This window comes from Salmo trutta, chromosome 12 (assembly GCF_901001165.1).
Source record: "Salmo trutta chromosome 12, fSalTru1.1, whole genome shotgun sequence".
NCBI classification, from domain to species: Eukaryota; Metazoa; Chordata; class Actinopteri; order Salmoniformes; family Salmonidae; genus Salmo; species Salmo trutta.
In genome coordinates, this window is record NC_042968.1 from 17,213,212 (window position 1) to 17,235,645 (window position 22,434).

Consider the following 22,434-nt stretch of genomic DNA (forward strand, 5'->3'; position numbering starts at 1 on the left):
TTTGACAGTGTTTTTTGAGCACTGTCATGGGGCCCATAATTCTCTCTGATAGGAAATGGTTGGGATGCGAGGATGCATATACCCCTTTTTCCATAGCAGCGCTCTGCTCACCTGGCCTTGTGCAATGTCCACCACCAAACCTGCAACAGCTGGAGGGGGAGAGAGGGAGGAGAGGTGCTCTGCACGCACACAGAAACAAATAGGCCCCCCATTAGTGTAAATACTCCAATTAAGGTCAGTCATGTCTTTGAGTCATGCGGCTGTCAAGTAGGAGATACGACTTAAAACAGCTGCAGAATGTTTACCACATACACAGATAAGATGTGTCCAGCACCGATAGCACTGGCATCCACTTTGGACAGTTTAGTCAGCATCTTACTGTAACAGTTGAGGTCAAAGCATTTGAGGGATGGATGACTAATGTGTTTGGTCAGAGCTCGTTGGTTTTCAAAGTGTACAAAATGTGTTTGTCTACATGGTCAGGAAGTAGTAACACTGCATGGTCTTCATCTGATACCTCTGGTGATGGCTCAATCAGCTAATCAAATCACTCACACCACACAGACAGACCTGCAGGCCTCCAACGCACTGACGGAGGATCATCTCTCATTAAATGAACAATTGACTCAGAATGACAGTATGGTAAATATTTACTTTGAATACGTCAAATACTTGCAATAAATGAAAAAAACAGGGTACGGTATGTAAACAAACCTTGAATCAATTAATGAGAGCGGGAAAATGAGTCACTAAAAGTCAGTCACAGCAGACACAGGTTCACTGTCTCTCCAGTAGGGACAAACACGGGGATGTTCTGTACCAGAGAATAACATTTCCTCAGAAAAAATAAATACAAATCTGATTTGTAAGAAAACAAATTATAATAATGTCCAGTCTTTTGAAGGCTCACTTGGTCCTTCATGGCCTTACAAGTACTTGAGGTGACTTATGTTCTGCTTTGAGTGCACTGCTTCAGGAAATGTGGAGTTGAGGACGGCCAAGCTGGGGCTCAGTGAATGTACACAGACATCCACTGAGTTACAGTATAGCCTGATTTATAAACTCAGCAAAAAAAGAAATGTCCCTTTTTCAGGACCCTGTCTTTCAAAGGTAATTCGTAAAAATACAAATAACTTCACAGACCTTCATTGTAAAGGGTTTAAACACTGTTTCCCATGCTTGTTCAATGAACCATAAACAATTAATGAACATGCACCAGCTTACAGACGGTAGGCAATTAAGGTCACAGTTATGAAAACCTAGGACACTAAAGAGGCCTTTCTACTGACTCTGAAAAACACCAAAAGAAAGATGCCCAGGGTCCCTGCTCATCTGCGTGAACGTGCCTTAGGCAGGCTGCAAGGAGGCATGAGGACTGCAGATGTGGCCAGGGCAATAAATAGCAATGTCCGTACTATGAGAAGCCTAAGACAGCGCTACAAGGAGACAGGACGGACAGCTGATCGTCCTCGCAGTGGCAGACCACGTGTAACACCTGCACAGGATCGGTACATCTGAACATCACACCAGCGGGACAGGTACAGGACAGCAACAACAACTGCCCGAGTTACACCAGGAACGCACAATCCCTCCATCAGTGCTCAGACTGTCCGCAATAAGCTGAGAGAGGCTGGACTGAGGGCTTGTAGGCCTGTTGTAAGGCAGGTCCTCACCAGACATCACCAGCAACAACGTCGCCTATGGGCACAAACCCAACATCGCTGGACCAGACAGGACTGGCAAAAAGTGCTATTCACTGACGAGTCACGGTTTTGTATCACCAGGGGTGATGGTCGGATTCGCGTTTATCGTCGAAGGAATGAGCGTTACACCAAGGCCTGTACTCTGGAGCGGGATCGATTTGGAGGTGGAGGGTCCGTCATGGTCTGGGGCAGTGTGTCACAGCATCATCGGACTGAGCTTGTTGTCATTGCAGGCAATCTCAACGCTGTGCGTTACAGGGAAGACATCCTCCTTCCTCATGTTGTACCCTTCCTGCAGGCTCATCCTGACATGACCCTCCAGCATGACAATGCCACCAGCCATACTGCTCGTTCTGTGTGCATGATTTCCTGAAAGACAGGAAGTCAGTGTTCTGCCATGGCCAGCGAAGAGCCCGGATCTCAATCCCATTGAGCACGTCTGGGACCTGCTGGATCGGAGGGTGAGGGCTAGGGCAATTCCCCCCAGAAATGTCCGGGAACTTGCAGGCACCTTGGTGGAAGAGTGGGGTAACATCTCACAGCAAGAACTGGCAAAACTGGTGCAGTCCATGAGGAGGAGATGCAATGCAGTACTTAATGCAGCTGGTGGCCACACAAGATACTGACTTACTTTTGATTTTGACCCCCCCCTTTGTTCATGGACATATTATTCCATTTATGTAAGTCACATGTCTGTGGAACTTGTTCAGTTTATGTCTCAGTTGTTGAATCTTGCTATGTTCATACAAATATTTACATATGTTAAGTTTGCTGAAAATAAACGCAGCTGACAGCGAGAGGACGTTTCTTTTTTTGCTGAGTTCAGTACTACTCAGTGATGAGATCCCACACCTACTTCCATTAGAAAGGACTATCCCCTCTCTCACCTGGTTGTCTGTCAGTAAGCAGAAACTTACCGTACTGTATACACACTGCTTTGACTCAGCAGAACAAACACCGCTCCCTGTGGACGAATGCCCCTTCAAAAGAGTTTGAACCGCTAACGCTAGCCTTTAACAGTCAACAGAGCCAGAACAACACAGTGAGCAGCAGGTAGCCTAGCCTAAGAGTGTTGGGCCAGTAACCGAAAGGTTGCTGGTTCAAATCGGGCCGTTCTGTCCTTGAACAAGGCAGTTAATCCCCAACAACAACTGCTCCCTGGGCTCCGATGACGTGGACGTCGATTAAAGCAGCCCCCCACATCTCTCTGATTCAGAGGGGTTGGGTTAAATGCGGAACACACGTTTCGGTTGAATGCATTCAGTTGTGCAACTGACTAAGTATCCCCTTTCCCAGTACGCACCCCTACGGTTAGCCCCAAACTGACATGTTACATGTGGCCCATAAACTCTTGATTGGCCTCAGGATGATGATATCATCAGGAATGTGAGATGTTTTTAGATCGAAAAACACATGCCTCCTGTCCCGTTCTAATGAGGCATCATTCTGTCACTGTACAGAGTACAGAGACTGTGGTGCATAGCACACTGTAGAGGTCAACACCCCTAGCTTTGTGGGGTGTTGAGGGATACACACGCACACGCAGCATAATCACTGGCATCGGTGCAATCTGTGATATCTCCAAGGGCTTTTTGACAGGGAAGGGCGTTGAGAGGAGTGCAAGTGAAATACGAGAGTAATTACTGCCGAGGCAATCTGCTATTTCTGTTCCTTTTACAGCCCATCTGAGACAAATCCATGGACCTGGGCTACGGACCAGGACACAGAATCAGGACCAAATAACTGCAAAATGGATGGACCTCTGGCCTGTTGTTGCCTTAGTGAAAATATAGGGGAGAAATAACAATACAGTATTACACCGTAAAGCTAAATTAAATTATAGAGAAATGCTCGCTATATTTTATCTAACCACTTGGCAAGTAAACCCTCGCTCTATTTTAAATACCAGCTCCATGAGTAAAATTGTTGCTTATTTGGTTTTGAGAGGCAAAGCAGAGATGAAATGAAAATAAGACGGGAATGTCTGGTGAAATGAGAACCCTGAAGGTTTGGAGATAATATACACACTGGCCTCTATCCATCTACCTTTAAGGGTGAAGTCATTAGGTCACCCGTAGTGCAGTACTATGCTGACAGGCAGTTCATCTCAGATGCACTGGGGATGTTTTGGTGTGGAGATGTCCATCTCTAATGGTGGATTATCTGCAAGTCTCCATCTGTTGTTTGGGTTTGAATAGTGGTTGTTGAGGAGAGATAGGCGCCCCGGACTGATGCTGATCTGAGTCTTCGTGCCACAGCCAGAGAGAAACCCCTCTGTTCCCCTCTCTCCAGCCCGTCACCCTCTCCCTCTCCTTACATGTTCCATGCTGTATTATGGGTAACCCTGCCAAGTGCCCCCTAGACCAAACACAGTACTAGAGAGACAGTCTGTATAAGTCCACACGAAGTCACTCCGCTGCGCTTGGCTCTCTAAATAAAAATCCTCTGGTCCAGGGTGCACACACACACACACGTGGTTGTTATCCTGACTAATCAACTCTGAAGGTTGGCATTGAAAGCATCTCGCATGCTTCGCTTCATAGCATCTGTCTAGGGATTCAGTATTCCCAATGCAATGTCACTGAAAATGCTCATGTCTAGTTTGAGGGGGGAAAAAAATCCTTTATCTGCAGAAATACTATTAATCTGTTGCTTGAAAAAATAAAAACCTCCACATCAGGATCCCATTTCAGGGAGAAACAATACATGTCAGACACGCTCACAGTCCAGCTATCAGATAACACATTAAGCAACCTAATACACAAGCATTTCTACATTGTTCTGTACATTCCAGAACAGTCCGGTATTCGCCAGACAAATCTTGCAACAAAGACGACTAATCTGCAGTTATTATACAGAGTGTCCCAGTGTCATTGTGGTGTCTTTCAACAGCTCTGTACCACAGGGAGACTACTGTTGGACCAGCAGCTTCATCCCATCACTACCTTGGCTTGGACAGAGTGGGACCTGGACTCAGATACTGAAGACATGCGGTTAGCTATGCATGCAGGGGGCAACTGAAACCAGGTGGTATGGCTCAGCTCCTAGGACCCGTGTTGCTGACAGGAGCACAGGAAGGGAGAGCATATACACACACCTCTCATGTATATCTTACACAGCAACTGGTTGGCTGGCTGGCTCTTGACCTATTTTACAAGTGGGGAGGCCAGTGACACGTCCAGTGACCTCTACACACCCAGGCTAAAGGCAGATGGTGGGATTAATTGGCTCGCCGGCCTCGATCATTTGGCCAGAAGAATGCGTGGAATCCAGAGCCACTCCATAAAAGTCACTCTCTGTGAACACTGCTCCGAATCATTAAATCCCCGTGGCAACGGCCACGTGAGGCTGTAAAACATGAGGAACTACCACTGAGGCCTCAGCTCTGAGCTCCGGCTCTGAGCTCCAGCCATCCTCTCCGAGCCCTCCTCTCCCATCTGATTGATGGCAGAGTGAAACTTTATGGGGCGTGTGCAGCACAGGGAGAGCAGAATAAACCACTAATCACTTTGTCTAATAACCGAAGCGATAGCGCAAAAACCCAATAGGCACCCATGTACATCAAACACCAACCTTTTACTAGATATGTGGGGCGCAGCGAGCACTCACTCTTGACAATCTGTCAAACTACTGTAAATGAAGACTAACTTGGGCATAAATCACTGGGAAAATATATGATTTGGCCATTCTTCCACCTGCAGCCAAGCATGACTAAGGTAAGGGAGAAGGGCAGTAAGAGCACGTATGGCGCAGTAGCGGCACCTGTTGTTGCCAAAGGCCTGTGTACCCTAGGAAGCTATCTGAGTGGTGGAACAGCCAGAGCTGTCTGCTTAGCGCTTGGTCAGCCGGCACATTCTCTCACTGTCTCGTACTGTTTCCATTACAGACCACTTCAGACGCGCTAAATTAGAACCAGTTAATAAAGCCCATGAAAACACGTCATCGCAGCCAGAGTGGAATTGTTTTAAGGGTAGAGCCTGGAAACAAACTACTGCTTCCTGTTCCTCAAATATTTGGTGGTTTACCTGTTAATGCCTCTGTGAGAACGCTAGGGAACACCCAAGTAAAATAGGCTGCCACTGACATCTGGATACTTACTGTACATTAGCTATTAGAAAACAGTGTTCCATCCTTTGTAGAAGGAGTGCGTTGACATTCAGAGAGACTTTTAGGAGGGATGTTAACTACCTCGTGGAGGGACATACCGTACACTGAACTTTAATAACAGAGCCAGTTGATTTGTTCTGAAAGAGTCACATCACAGACTGGGACAGACTGGCCGAGCTTTGACCCACCTGGAGGGCACAGTTCATCATGCGGATGACGTAGTCAAACTGTTGGTGGTCCAGTATGGCCCGGTTCTGCTGGACGTGCAGACGGAGCTCCTCAGTCAGACACTGGCGAGCCGCCTTGCCTTTCAGAGCACGCAGCGCAGCCGGCAGGGTCTGGGAACACAGCACAGGCTGTTTTTAACACAAATACCATGTCACACAACATACATGAACAAAAACAGTGGGGAAAATTATCTTGTGAATTGATTTCTCAACTTCCCAGAACATTATGTCCCAGAATTCTAGAACCGACCAGGCTACAGCCAAGACATCTCAGCTGGTAGCTCTGCAGGAGCTCAGGAACAGGTACAATAGCAGCTACAATATTACCAGTCCAGACAGTAAATGGTTGACCTCTGGGAAATATTAATACGACACATTTCATACTAATGTCAAACAACTAGAAAATGTGACGGTCATGCGTCTGGGTAATGGTTTTCACATTGGCTGTATAATGTATATCGAGGTGAAGGGTTTATAGGCTCGGGGGGGGGGTTATAGCTGGATGCATGTCTGCCTTATATAACCTGGTTATTACAGCCAGCGGTGCAGGCATAAAGAAACTGGCTCCCTTCCCATTTCATGCAGTACACATGGGACACCCCCATCAATGTTCCTATGGGCTATAGGGGGTGCCACGGTGAGGGGAAATCAAAACAGCTATGCCATTAACCTCGGTGTTAAAACAATGGGGTTATTTCTGCTGATAACGAGGAGATTATGAGGCTAGTCTAAGTGTTTGATCATCTGTCTCCAGTGTGGTCATGTCTCCCAGCTGGGAGGTATAATTCGCCTGATAGAGTTGAGAGCGCTAACTCCAGACCGACACACACGGTTGCCTTCCTGCTGTAATCGGAGGAATGGATGTCAGTCCAGATGTCTGGGCCATTACAGACGTGGCTGATTCCGCTGTGCTGAGAGACAGGGATTAGGGAGGATGCCGTGCGTCACCTTCTCCGTCTCCTGGGTCTTGTTGTCGAAGATGAAGGAGATGCAGCTCCTCACCACCTCTAGCCTGCGAGCGCTGTTGAACACTGAGCCCATCTTCCCCATGATGGACACTGCACAGATGAGGGGTGAGCAGGTTAGGAATACAAGCTACGCTAGTACAGACGCCATTCAATACTCAGCAACTAAGTGCTTACAGCTATTAACACATTATAGACAGACTCCTGCCAAGCCATTTGTCTCACACAGGAGCAGGCATGGAGTAGAGCTGATGTTTGTGTCTCACGTACCCACGGGAGGGCCGGCGGGCACCACACACTTCCTCTCTGCGCGGGTGGTGGTAGTGATGGCAGGGGCGCTGGGATGCTTGGCCAGGCCCTCCGCCAGCAGCCGCTCCACCTTCTCATCGTCCAGCAGGGGGAAGGGCACCATATGCACCCGCAGGTGGGAGCCCTCCGTGGGCCGAGGCACTTTCTGGAAAGCCATGTGGGGGTTGGGATTCTCCTGTAATGGACCATTCAATAATAAAACATACAGACAAGAACAACATCTGTGACGGCCATAGGACATGCTAGAACACTAAAGAGTACAGAAAGTGCCTAATGTGAACACTATAGCATACAGGCCCAGAGGCTGAGTGATGTTAACTCACGTTTTTGTACAGTTGGTCAGAGAGTTCCCTCATGTGCTTCTGCAGCTTGGCAGGGCTGGCCGCCTCCTCCTTAAAGCGCTCCATGTCAAAGGCCACCAGCTACAGAACCAACAACAAGTCAGTCAAGCTGTTCCCAAACGATACAATCTCTCGACAAGCCCAGTTTCATACACAACAGTGAAATTAGAAAAACTGTTGCCAAATCAGACTAGAGCTGCAAAACATGCAGTCTGGTTACAGCAGCCATGCCGGGACAGTACCTCATCAAAGAGATCACAAGCTCTGTAAGGCGGACCCCTCTCGGACACGAAGCCAGCGAAGGCCATGCCATCCAGAACCTTGGTCAGGAAGTCATTCTCGATCAGGCCTCTCTGGCCCAGGAAGGCAGTCTGTAGGGGGACAGGGTTAAAGGTTAAATAATGGTAGGTACATAAAGATGTACGTTTAGGTCTAACAGCTTTACTTCACATTTCTGAGGAGCTTTTCTTTCTTTCTTATTATTATTATCACAATGAACCCAGTCACAAAAGTGAAACAAATGACTGAAGATGACTATATGCAAAGAAAAGCAAGCTTTATCTGCTGAATTAGGCCTGTGATTCGTGATAGTGGGTGAAAGGGATAGAAAATGGGGGGGGGCAGTTTTTCTGGACTCCCCAGTCATCGCCTCTCCGTAAAAAAAGTGCAGCGTTTCTGTAGATTCGTGATGAATTCCTGGCCCATAATCCGAGCCATGTGGGGTACTTTGAGAGGGACGTGCTGAGAGGTTACCACGGAGACGCCGCAGACACAAACAAATACAAACCCAGCGATTTTTTTTAAATTTAATTTGATACATTTCATATGGCTCATCGCGAGGCCATTGGCCAAGGCTGACAGCACTTAACACAAACAAGCAGATAGCATGGTGAAGAGTCATACGGTCAGTCACTAAAGCGTATCAAACCAACACACACGCTGAAACAAAACACCTCCAAACAGCTTCATCAGACAAGATAAGACAGGATAGGAGAGAATCCTCTTGTTCTTGGATTCTCTCCAAACATTCTTTTACAGGTTGAGAGAACAAGGGATAAAATGTCAGCCTGCACCTATCAAATGTTAATGGGGACAAACAAATTGAATAGGAAAGGTAACCACCTTCATTGCAGTGATCAGTGAAATATGATCTTTTCCTGGGATTACAACAGCATGGGTGACAAATGTGAGTCATCATCAGGAGACACATTGAGGGTGTGATGGAGCACATGCCTTCAGTTGGCAATAGGATTTTTGACCCACCCAGATTGAGTTGAACAGAAGTGCGTTGATCTCACCTTGTGAAAGTGGATAACAGGTTCGGAATGGATGCGGATAAGCTGCAGGCAGGACCTGTAGCCCTGGAAGAGTTGAGCAAACAGCCTGAGGAACACGGCTCGCACCTCCTTATCCTGAAACACAAGGGAGAGAGGGGAGAGTCAGCTCACAAACATGCCATGAATACCACCTTGTTAATTCAGTCAAGTTCACATCTTAACGTGATTATTCTACCATCTGAAGAAATGGAAACCCCCACTAAAGCTCAAATTTTTGTGCTATTCATAGGTCGGACAAGAGATGTGCGTGCTATAGGAGATATCTCAGAGCAGTGGCGTCCTCCTCATATCACAAACACATGATGTTCTGGGAAAAGGCTCCATCTGTTACAATGAGACATGGCCAGGGGTAAAGGATGAAGACACTGTGTTTACTGGAATGATGGGCCTTACCAACAGTTTGAGGTTGGAAGGGGCTGTGCGAAGGGGTGGGAAGGCATTGTCAGCTATCTCCAGATCAGGATGCAAAACCTGAAAATAATAAAGATGCCTCTTAGTCTTGACTTATTATTTTGTTCGTTCCTAACTACACTTTTATTACAGATTACATAAACAAATACCCATTACAATAACTAGACAAGTTACATAAGGACATTCTACAGCTGCTTGCAACAAACAACATTCTCATTATGATCTAACGTTTAATATCTAATGGGGATCTGTGATTTCCAAGGGTGAGCATTCAGCCTTTACAGACAGAGGCTGTGGTGTGTAACAGGTACGTACCAGAGACAGGGCAGTGTGTAACAGGTACGTACCAGAGACAGGGCAGTGTGTAACAGGTACGTACCAGAGACAGGGCAGTCTGTAGTGTGTAACAGGTACATACCAGAGAAAGGGCAGTGTGTAACAGGTACGTACCAGAGACAGGGCAGTGTGTAACAGGTGCGTACAAGAGACAGGGCAGTGTGTAACAGGTACGTACCAGAGACAGGGCAGTGTGTAACAGGTACGTACCAGAGACAGGGCAGTCTGTAGTGTGTAACAGGTACAGTGAGGGAAAAAAGTATTTGATTCCCTGCTGATTTTGTACATTTTCCCACTGACAAAGAAATGATCAGTCTATAATTTTAATGGTAGGTTTATTTGTACAGTGAGAGACAGAATAACAACACAAAAATCCAGAAAAACGCATGTCAAAAATGTTATAAATTGATTTGCATTTTAATGAGGGAAATAAGTATTTGACCCCCTCTCAATCAGAAACATTTCTGGCTCCCAGGTGTCTTTTATACAGGTAACGAGCTGAGATTAGGAGCACACTCTGAAAGGGAGTGCTCCTAATCTCACCTTGTTACCTGAATAAAAGACACCTGTCCACAAAAGCAATCAATCAGATTCCAAACTCTCCACCATGGCCAAGACCAAAGAGCTCTCCAAGGATGTCAGGGACAAGATTGTAGACCTACACAAGGCTGGAATGGGCTACAAGACCATCGCCAAGCAGCTTGGTGAGAAGGTGACAACAGTTGGTGCGATTATTCGCAAATGGAAGAAACACAAAAGAACTGTCAATCTCCCTCGGCCTGGGGCTCCATGCAAGATCTCACCTCGTGGAGTTGCAATAATGATCATGAGAACGGTGAGGAATCAGCCCAGAACTACACGGGAGGATCTTGTCAATGATCTCAAGGCAGCTGGGACCATAGTCACCAAGAAAACAATTGGTAACACACTACGCCGTGAAGGACTGAAATCCTGCAGCGCCCGCAAGGTCCCCCTGCTCAAGAAAGCACATATACATGCCCGTCTGAAGTTTGCCAATGAACATCAATGATTCAGAGAACAACTGGGTGAAAGTGTTGTGGTCAGATGAGACCAAAATGGAGATCTTTGGCATCAACTCAACTCGCTGTGTTTGGAGGAGGAGGAATGCTGCCTATGACCCCAAGAATACCCATCCCCACCGTCAAACATGGAGGTGGAAACATTATGCTTTGGGGGTGTTTTTCTGCTAAGGGGACAGGACAACTTCACCGCATCAAAGGGACGATAGACGGGGCCATGTACCGTCAAATCTTGGGTGAGAACCTCCTTCCCTCAGCCAGGGCATTGAAAATGGGTGGTGGATGGGTATTCCAGCATGACAATGACCCAAAACACACGGCCAAGGGAAAAAAGGAGTGGCTCAAGAAGAAGCACAATAAGGTCCTGGAGTGGCCTAGCCAGTCTCCAGACCTTAATCCCATAGAAAATCTGTGGAGGGAGCTGAAGGTTCGAGTTGCCAAACGTCAGCCTCGAAACCTTAATGACTTGGAAAAGATCTGCAAAGAGGAGTGGGACAAAATCCCTCCTGAGATGTGTGCAAACCTGGTGGCGAACTACAAGAAACGTCTGACCTCTGTGATTGCCAACAAGGGTTTTGCCACAAAGTACTAAGTCATGTTTTGCAGAGGGGTCAAATACTTATTTCCCTCATTAAAATGCAAATCAATTTATAAAATTTTTGACATGTGTTTTTCTGGATTTTTTTGTTGTTATTCTGTCTCTCACTGTTCAAATAAACCTGCCATTAAAATTATAGACTGATCATTTCTTTGTCAGTGGGCAAACGTACAAAATCAGCAGGGGAACAAATACTTTTTTCCCCTAAATGTATGTACCAGAGACAGGGCAGTCTGTGTAGTGTGTAACAGGTACGTACCAGAGACAGGGCAGTCTGTGTAGTGTGTAACAGGTACGTACCAGAGACAGGGCAGTCTGTGTAGTGTGTAACAGGTACGTACCAGAGACAGGGCAGTCTGTGTAGTGTGTAACAGGTACGTACCAGAGACAGGGCAGTCTGTGTAGTGTGTAACAGGTACATACCAGAGACAGGGCAGTCTGTGTAGTGTGTAACAGGTACATACCAGAGACAGGGCAGTCTGTGTAGTGTGTAACAGGTACGTACCAGAGACAGGGCAGTCTGTGTAGTGTGTAACAGGTACGTACCAGAGACAGGGCAGTCTGTGTAGTGTGTAACAGGTACGTACCAGAGACAGGGCAGTCTGTGTAGTGTGTAACAGGTACGTACCAGAGACAGGGCAGTCTGTGTAGTGTGTAACAGGTACATACCAGAGACAGGGCAGTCTGTGTAGTGTGTAACAGGTACGTACCAGAGACAGGGCAGTCTGTGTAGTGTGTAACAGGTACGTACCAGAGACAGGGCAGTCTGTGTAGTGTGTAACAGGTACATACCAGAGACAGGGCAGTCTGTGTAGTGTGTAACAGGTACGTACCAGAGACAGGGCAGTCTGTGTAGTGTGTAACAGGTACGTACCAGAGACAGGGCAGTCTGTGTAGTGTGTAACAGGTACGTACCAGAGACAGGGCAGTCTGTGTAGTGTGTAACAGGTACGTACCAGAGACAGGGCAGTCTGTGTAGTGTGTAACAGGTACGTACCAGAGACAGGGCAGTCTGTGTAGTGTGTAACAGGTACGTACCAGAGACAGGGCAGTCTGTGTAGTGTGTAACAGGTACGTACCAGAGACAGGGCAGTCTGTGTAGTGTGTAACAGGTACGTACCAGAGACAGGGCAGTCTGTGTAGTGTGTAACAGGTACGTACCAGAGACAGGGCAGTCTGTGTAGTGTGTAACAGGTATGTACCAGAGACAGGGCAGTCTGTGTAGTGTGTAACAGATACGTACCAGAGACAGGGCAGTCTGTGTAGTGTGTAATAGTGGTTCAGGGAGCTGGGACAGGTGGATGCACTCTGGAATCTTTATGGTTCCTCCATCCAGATCAGCTATGATAACATCCAACTGTAAGATAGAAAATACACATCACTAAACAATCCTTTCGAATTAGTTAGATTCCTATACTAGCTGTAGAGCACATTCTACATTAATATGGCAGAGCGTATAAGAAAAACTAAGGCCGAAACCTGCCAAAACATGCTCTTGGCCAACACAGTGGAGGAGTCACAACTCCCTGAAACTAAAGGACTCAGGAGGCCGCATCAATCGGCACTTCTCAGTATAAGAAATGTCAGCTCAACATAACATTTCCTTAAAATGTACAATGACTCATATATATATATATATACAACAAGACTCCATGATTCATAGGCAACTGGCTACATTGGGAAGCTTTCAATGTCTAAATAAAGGTATGTTATCCCTGGTGTACTGTACATGTTGAATCAGGGTCAGAGGTGGTTCATGTCTGGAGAAGGTGCTAAACATCACTCACCAGTTCTTGGATCTCGCTCTGGAACATGGAGTGGACCCCGATGATGAAGGGGGTGGGTGAGCTCAGCACCTCTAGCAGCCGTGACGGCAGGATGGGGATGTATGGGTAACTGAGTTTCAAACAGGAGACGACAGTGAGGAAACACACACACACACACACCACTTGCCAGGTCAAATTCTACATCAATGTGTGGTACTCAGTAAACCAAAACATAATCTTTCAAGTACATTTACATTCCAGTCATTTAGCAGACACTCTTTCCAGAGCAACTTACAGGAAGTGCATTCATCTTAAAGACATATGAGAACAGATAACCAAGACCACTTTGGAATGTTGTTGTCACAAAATGTCAGAAAGTCAGTTGGCAACGCAATCAACATGAACATCTTAATACGTTTGAACTTTCGATGGCCTCATAATCAAAGCAGCCTAAGTGTAACAATTTTACTGAGAAACAAACAAATAACGATAATAAGAAACATTATCATTCAAGTCACACTTGGTGCAAGGCAAGTCATGTCAATAGCCGAGGTGTAATGGGGACTGATGGGGGAATGGAGACCGACGGGCCAATCACGTACCTGTATTTGAGGGGGAACATGAGTGCCTCCAGAGCACGTGACGCCTCCCCAAGTCTCTGGTAACTCGTGGAATGGAACAAAACCTTGTGTTCGGTCAGAACCGCACAGAAAAGACTCAGAACATTCTGGATTCCTGACAGAAGAAAGTAGAGAGAATGTGTAATTAATGAGGTATTCGGTTGGACAAATGATAAAAAAAAAAAAAACATACTGTTGGGGTGGATTTTATTTCTAAGCTGAGCAAACAATACTCAGAGTAAATTATATTTCTTTTGGGTGATAGAATGTGGTGTTTTCAATCATATGTGACTAGTTTGCTGAAATAATTGGAGGAAAGAACTGTTTTGCAGAGACATATTGTATGAAAACCAAAGTACTGTACATGCGTCACAATATTTTGAAAACCTCTCCCTCCCTTTACTGACAGTATATTATTCACTATTACATTCTGACTTATAATGAACAAATGGCTGAGAAAACAATGTTATTCTTTGCCCACAGTGATAACAGGTGGATAAACAATGCAATTTCAGCTAACTAACAGTAGTGTATAAACGCAGCAAAAAAAAGAAACGTCCCTTTTTCAGGACCCTGTTTTTCAAAGATAATTCGTAAAAATCAAAATAACTTCACAGATCTTCATTGTAAAGGGTGTAAACACTGTTTCCCATGCTTGTTCAATGAACCATAAACAATTAATGAACATGCACCTGTGGAACGGTCGTTAAGACACTAACAGCTTCCAGACGGTACGCAATTAAGGTCACAGTTATGAAAACTTAGGACACTAAAGAGTCCTTTCTACTGACTCTGAAAAACACCAAAAGAAAGATGCCCAGGGTCCCTGCTCATCTGCGTGAACGTGCCTTAGGCAGGCTGCAAGGAGACATGAGGACTGCAGATGTGGCCAGGGCAATAAATAGCAATGTCCGTACTATGAGAAGCCTAAGACAGCGCTACAGGGAGACAGGACGGACAGCTGATTGTCCTCGCAGTGGCAGACCACGTGTAACAACACCTGCATAGGATCAGTACATCTGAACATCACACCAGCGGGACAGGTACAGGACGGCAACAACAACTGCCCGAGTTACACCAGGAATGCACAATCCCTCCATCAGTGCTCAGACTGTCCACAATAGGCTGAGAGAGGCTGGACTGAGGGCTTGTAGGCCTGTTGCAAGGCAGGTCCTCACCAGACATCACCGGCAACAACGTCGCCTATGGGCACAAGCCACCATCGCTGGACCAGACAGGACTGGCAAAAAGTGCTCTTCACTGACGAGTCGCGGTTTTGTATCACCAGGGGTGATGGTCGGATTCGCGTTTATCGTTGAAGGAATGAGCGTTACACCAAGGCCTGTACTCTGGAGCGGGATCGATTTGGAGGTGGAGGGTCCGTCATGGTCTGGGGCAGTGTGTCACAGCATCATCGGACTGAGCTTGTCGTCATTGCAGGCAACCTGAAAGCTGTGTGTTACAGGGAAGACATCCTCCTCCCTCATGTGGTAACCTTCCTGCAGGCTCATCCTGACATGACTCTCCAGCATGACAATGCCACCAGCCATACTGCTCGTTCTGTGTGCGATTTCCTGCAAGACAGGAATGTCAGTGTTCTGCCATGGCCAGCGAAGAGCCCAGATCTCAATCCCATTGAGCACGTCTGAGACCTGTTGGATCAGAGGGTGAGGGCTAGGGCCATTTCCCCCAAACTTGCAGGTGCCTTGGTGGAAGAGTGGGGTAACACCTCACAGCAAGAACTGGCAAATCTGGTGCAGTCCATGAGGAGGAGATGCACTGCAGTACTTAATGCAGCTGGAGGCCACAGCCGATACTGACTTACTTTTGATTTTAACCCCCCCTTTGTTGAGGGACACATTACATTTCTGTAAGTCACATGTCTGTGGAACTTGTTCAGTTTATGTCTCAGTTGTTGAATCTTGCTATGTTCATACAAATATTTACACGTTAAGTTTGCTGAAAATAAACGCAGTTGACAGTGAGGACGTTTCTTTTTTTGCTGAGTTTATTATACACTGAGTGGACAAAACATTAGGAACACCTGCTCTTTCCATGACAGACTGACCAGGTGAATCCAGGTGAAGCTATGATCCCTTATTGATGTCACTTATTAAACCCCCTTCATCTGTGTAGATGAAGGGGAGGAGACAGGATGAAGAAGGATTTTTAAACCTTGAGACAGAGATTGTGTATGTGTGCCATCCAGAGGGTGAATGAGCAAGACAAAATATTTAAGTGCCTTTTAACGGGGTATGGTAGTAGGTGCCAGGTGCACTGGTTTGAGTGTGTTAAGAACTGCAATGCTGCTGGGTTGTTCAAGCTCAACAGTTTCCCGTGTGTATCAAGAATGGTCCATCACCCAAAGGATATCCAGCCAACTTGACAACTGTGGGAAGCATTGGAGTCAACATGGGCCAGCATCCCTGTGGAACACTTTCAACACCTTGTGGAGTCCATGCCCTGACAAATGGAGGCTGTTCTGAGAGGCAAAAGGGTGTTCCTAATGTTTTGCGCACTCATTGTACAGTATATAATTAACGATAAGTAAATACATCCTCAAAAATAGCCAGAGGAAATGACACGCAATAAGACAATATAAATAGTATGTCAAATACCAATATGACAGTCCAGTCAAATTCTCAAGTTTACAGTTCCTGTTTTTGTTTCCTATCAACCTAGTGGTAGACCCATCCATCACTCATTCCAGAGATAACGACAATGGCACACTGGCAGACATATCTGCAGTCCGCAACAAACTGAGGTCACTGATTCTGTCTGCCTCCAGCTCAGATAGACCCTGATAAACAACAATCGGAACATGAACATTGTCTGTTCCGTTGTTGACTGAATACCTGGATCTCTCAAAGCGACATTGGCTGGTTACATTCTATGTCACCTCAACATGACTTCCTGTGTGGAAGTGCATAGGTCTGAGGTGACTAATCTGGCATTTTTGCCAATTAGGTTTCATAATGGCCTCCTGAGGTAAGCAGCCTGGCTTGTTTAGTGTCCTTGAGGTGTTTACATATCTATGGGAAACAGCAACACATTTCCGACCCTAAATAACAAGAGACAGACCAGGCCAAGACAAAGGCAGCAAACAACAAACAGCCCAGCAGCCTGTCCAGGGCCTGTCCATTCTATCCACTTGGGGGCCACACTTCCTGTGCAGTGTGACATGTTGGACGGACATTCCTCTGGGATGACCTCTGGACACAGTTGTGCGTGGACATGCTACACGTTTCCTCACCACCCAGGTCTGGGCCTTTTCCCCAGGTCTTGTTTGGTCATAAGATGGACTGGGAGAGAGACAAAGTCCATCACGGGGGGGGGGGGGGGGGGGGGGGTAGCCTACTGGAAGTTGTACTGTATTTCATGTTATAACTCAGATCTGTGTTTAATCATTTGTTCTTACAGATTTGACTGACGGTCATGATGAATCCCATTGATTTAGCATGTTACACTAAACACATGACTTTAAATAGACCTTCCAAACAGAGGAGAAAAAGAGGACACAGGCCAGCCAACATGGAGAGAAAATCTGTGGCTGATTCATGGAATAGAATCATGGAAGTATGAGAGATTATAAATAATGAGAGAACATGTTTTGAGATATGATCCGAACTTGGGCTGTGCAGCGGTTGCATCGTCACGATACTCAAACACGCGCAGTGTTTCCCCTATCATTATTTTCCGGCAGCAAATGTAGAACGAATGTGAGAAGGTCACTTGTGGTGACATTTTGAAAGGACATTCTACCCCCCAAAAATGTGGAAAATAAAACATGTAAATGTTGACACCATCTGAAATAACCTTCAGCTCAACTGATGCAGCATAGCGGCTTTAAAGCCCTCATGCAGTCTTTGTAAAAAAAAAAAAATCAATCAACACTGTATGTCTAATAAATCACTGTGTTTTTATTTAATACTTTTTATCCCTGAGGCTCCTTTGGCCCTTGGTCTGATCGTGTGAATGTCAGGAAACAAATTTGATGATACTGTATTTACATACACAGCCCTGATTGGGCTGATAGGATGGTCTAGACTTTCGAGCCCAGCCCCTTACCTAGATGAACAGTCATTGGTCTATTATAATCAGATCACATTGTGATGTAATCATGTGGACCAAAAGTTCCACCTGAAGACGCTGAAATTCCAGGAATATTTTCCCCCCAAACAGCTCTTACACAAAAGGCCATTATCATAATTTTCACAATTTCAGAGTGTTATTTCGACCTCATAGTGTGGAAATATATGTACTGCTCAAAAAAATACAGGGAACACTTAAACAACACAATGTAACTCCAAGTCAATCACACTTCTGTGAAATCAAACTGTCCACTTAGGAAGCAACACTGATTGACAATACATTTCACATGCTGTTGTGCAAATGAAATAGACAACAGGTGGAAATTATAGGCAATAAGCAAGACACCCCCAATAAAGGAGTGGTTCTGCAGGTGGAGACCACAGACCACTTCTCAGTTCCTATGCTTCCTGGCTGATATTTTGGTCACTTTTGAATGCTGGTGGTGCTTTCACTCTAGTGGTAGCATGAGACGGAGTCTACAACCCACACAAGTGGCTCAGGTAGTGCAGCTCATCCAGGATGGCACATCAATGCGAGCTGTGGCAAGAAGGTTTGCTGTGTCTGTTAGCATAGTGTCCAGAGCATGGAGGCGCTACCAGGAGACAGGCCAGTACATCAGGAGACGTGGAGGAGGCCGTAGGAGGGCAACAACCCAGCAGCAGGACCGCTACCTCCGCCTTTGTGCAAGGATGAGCAGGAGGAGCACTGCCAGAGCCCTGCAAAATGACCTCCAGCAGGCCACAAATGTGCATGTGTCTGCTCAAACGGTCAGAAACAGACTCCATGAGGGTGGTATGAGGGCCCGACGTCCACAGGTGGGGGTTGTGCTTACAGCCCAACACTGTGCAGGACGTTTGGCATTTGCCAGAGAACACCAAGATTGGCAAATTCGGCACTGGTGCCCTGTGCTCTTCACAGATGAAAGCAGGTTCACACTGAGCACGTGACAGACGTGACAGAGTCGGGAGACGCCGTGGAGAACGTTCTGCTGCCTGCAACATCCTCCAGCATGACCGGTTTGGCGGTGGGTCAGTCATGGTGTGGGGTGGCATTTCTTTGGGGGGCCGCACAGCCCTCCATGTGCTCGCCAGAGGTAGCCTGACTGCCATTAGGTACCGAGATGAGATCCTCAGACCCCTTGTGAGACCATATGCTGGTGCGGTTGGCCCTGGGTTCCTCCTAATGCAAGACAATGCTAGACCTCATGTGGCTGGAGTGTGTCAGCAGTTCCTGCAAGAGGAAGGCATTGATGCTATGGACTGGCCCGCCCGTTCCCCAGACCTGAATCCATTTGAGCACATCTGGGACATCATGTCTCGCTCCATCCACCAACGCCACGTTGCACCACAGACTGTGCAGGAGTTGGTGGATGCTTTAGTCCAGGTCTGGGAGGAGATCCCTCAGGAGACCATGCGCCACCTCATCAGGAGCATGCCCAGGCGTTGTAGGGAGGGCATACAGGCACGTGGAGGCCACACACACTACTGAGCCTCATTTTGACTTGTTTTAAGGACATTACATCAAAGTTGGATCAGCCTGTAGTGTGGTTTTCCACTTTAATTTTGAGTGTGACTCCAAATCCAGACCTCCATGGGTTGATAAATTGGATTTCCATTGATTATTTTTGTGTGATTTTGTTGTCAGCACATTCAACTAGGTAAAGAAAAAAGTATTTAATAAGATTATTTCTTTCATTCAGATCTAGGATGTGTTGTTTAAGTGTTCCCTTTATTTTTTTGAGCAGTGTATATAAAAAAAAAAAAAAAGGATAATTACATTTTTAACTGCACTGTCCCTTTAAATGAATAGGCTGAAGCATGGGGTTGCCCATCTGCATTTACTTAATTGAAAAATCTCAAGACTAAATGCATCCAACGCTACATGGTACAAATAAACGTTGTAACTAATCACACTCCGATCTTAAAATTGCGTCTCGGCGGAGATAAAAATAAAAAAACATGGCGGCAACAAATTAACAGCAGCCCGCCCCTGCTAAATTAATATAGGGGAAACACTGATTCTGCACTCAGAACATACTCTCAGCCTGCCCTGTATAACAAAAGTGATGGATGGGAGATGCAAGGTGCTCCGCTTACACGAGACGCATGATCTGATCACTTCTGGTGCTGTTGGAATGCTTATCCTTCATATGATATCATGCAGTACTGATCAGTTCTTACAGGACATCGGTCACATCACCTGTAGCCCAAGACCATGACAGAGAGCATCTCTTAAGAGTTACATGCAGTCCTATACAAGGGTACTGTAAGTAAACAGCAGTGGCGTGAGGTGCCCAGGCCTCTGTCTGCCCATCATCTTCATCGGTCAGGGACAGGGGCCATGTTCAGATCCAGCATAGGGGGGGGAATGGACACACTACTGTACACAACACACAGAGACATTCCTCCTGATGGTTAGACTGAGCTGCACAATAACAAGCCCCATGTCCTCCTGTGACTCCAAAAACAGCTGTCTAGACCTGAGGAGTTTAGACCTATCCTCTATCAAACTCCGGGTAAATTCAAAACTTTGGAATGTCACATTTAGAGAGAGACATATGAATTGGGTCCGTTTCATTAGCTTTGTGGACTGTTCCTGGATAACATGTGCAGTATTTGGTAACAAAAACAAAGAAGGTGACGACTGACACAAACCATGGCTGAGGATAATGTCAAGGTACAGACCATCTCTGTGTGTATCCAGATTGGCTACAAACACATGACCCTGATCATTTGCGTGTCGGTAAAGTACCCTCCAGTGTGCACGTCCACTGCTCGCTGTCCAAATAAACACAAAGGAGCATGCAAACTATTATTGAATTCCTCAAGGGGTTCAGGGCCTAATGCTTACAAGAAACATAATCCATTTAGTTTTGTAACACATTCTTCTAATCACACTAAATGAGGGCCTATTTTCCATTACAAATAAAAAGCATCAGAAAAATTGGATTGGGTTTCACTTATTTACTAACTCGCCCCCAACATCAGCCCCTGGAATGTAGACTTGACTGCTGCAGTGATTTGTGTGTATTAAAACCACATACTTGAGTCCAGTGTATGCACGAATGCAGTGAGCAGGAATTTGGGACAATATACGGTCATAACCATGTGAAGCCACCAAACCACAGCAAAGCTACGTCATGTGTACAAGAATGCAAAACAGACAAAGCAAATCCTAGTAAAGGAGTATACATACTGTGCCTTGAGAAAGTATTCACACCCCTTGACTTTTTCCACATTTTGTTGATACAAAGTGGGATTCAACTGGATTTAACTATGAGTCTATTATTATTTTCAAAATTCTTCAAGCTCTGTCAAATTGGTTGTTGATCATTGCTAGACAACCATTTTCAGGTCTTGCCATCAACTTCGAGCAGCTTTAAGTCAAAACTAACTCGGGAACATTCACGGTCTTCTTGGTAAGCAAATCCAGTGCATATTTGGCCTTGTGTTTTAGGTTACTGTCCTGCTGAAAGGTTAATTCATCTCTCAAAGTCTGGTGGAAAGCACACTGAACCAGTTTTTCCCTCTAGGATTTTGCCTATGCTTAGCTCCATTCCGTAAAAAATGTTACCACAAAAAACTCCCCAGTCCCTAACAATTACAAGCATACACATAACATGATGCAGCCACCACCATGTTTGAAAATATGGAGAGTGTTACTCAGTAATGTGTTGCATTGGATTTGACTCAAACATAACACTTTGTGTTCAGGACAAAATTGAATTGCTATTCCACATTTTTTGCAGTATTACTTTCATGCCTTGTTGGAAACAGGATGCATATGTTTTGGTATATTTTTTACTGTGTACAGGCTTCCTTCTTTTCACTTTGTCAATTAGGTTGGTATTGTGGAGTAACTACAATGTTGTTGATCAAACCTCAGTTTCCTCATATCACAGCCAATAAACTCTGTAACTGTTTTAAAGTCACCATTGGCATCATGGTGAAATCCCTGAACGGTTTCCTTCCTCTCCGGCAACTGAGTTACGAAGGACGCCTGTATCTTTGTAGTGACTGGGTGCATTAGCACCCCATCCAAAGTGTAATTAATAACTTCACCATGCTCAAAGGGATATTCAATGTTTTTATTTTTACCCATCTACCAGTAGGTGCCCTTCTTTGTGAGGCATTGGAAAACCTCCCTGGTGTTTGTGGTTGAATCTGTGTTTGAAATTCACTGCTCGGCTGAGGGACCTTACAGATAATTGTATGTGTGGGTAGAGATGAGGTAGTCATTCAAAAATCATGTTAAACACTATTACTGCACACAGAGTGAGTCCATGTAACGTATTATGGTTGAATACTTATTGACTCAAGACATTTCAGCTTTTCATTTTTTATTAATTTGTAAACATTATTTTATTTTTATTTTAAATTCAAGCTGTAACACAACAAAATGTGGAAAAAGTCAAGGGGTGTAAATACTTTCTGAAGGCACTGTACATGCTCATTTGTACAGGATTAACCCAACTGCTTAGTGGCTATTCAATTTAAGAGTTTACAATCGTGATTTGGACAGATGCTTTATTCATAACCATGTGATCATCCGCGTAGTAACTCTAAACCTCTTAATGTTAGAG

At 45.6% G+C, this 22,434-nt stretch overlaps 1 protein-coding gene across 3 annotated transcripts in view; it reads right to left on the minus strand.

The window, feature by feature from the left end:
• Positions 1-22,434, minus strand: part of LOC115203044 (myotubularin-related protein 13) — a 173,886-nt gene that overhangs the window by 65,340 nt on the left and 86,112 nt on the right. For all 3 annotated transcript variants that reach the window (XM_029767345.1, XM_029767344.1, XM_029767346.1), the window contains exons 7-16: positions 13,743-13,875; positions 13,162-13,270; positions 12,618-12,731; positions 9,383-9,460; positions 8,951-9,064; positions 7,895-8,023; positions 7,635-7,733; positions 7,273-7,486; positions 6,986-7,095; positions 5,999-6,148 (exon numbers count right to left, since the gene is read on the minus strand). In XM_029767345.1, the coding sequence (XP_029623205.1) occupies positions 5,999-6,148; positions 6,986-7,095; positions 7,273-7,486; positions 7,635-7,733; positions 7,895-8,023; positions 8,951-9,064; positions 9,383-9,460; positions 12,618-12,731; positions 13,162-13,270; positions 13,743-13,875 (1,250 nt within the window). The remainder of the gene's footprint in view (positions 1-5,998; positions 6,149-6,985; positions 7,096-7,272; positions 7,487-7,634; positions 7,734-7,894; positions 8,024-8,950; positions 9,065-9,382; positions 9,461-12,617; positions 12,732-13,161; positions 13,271-13,742; positions 13,876-22,434) is intronic.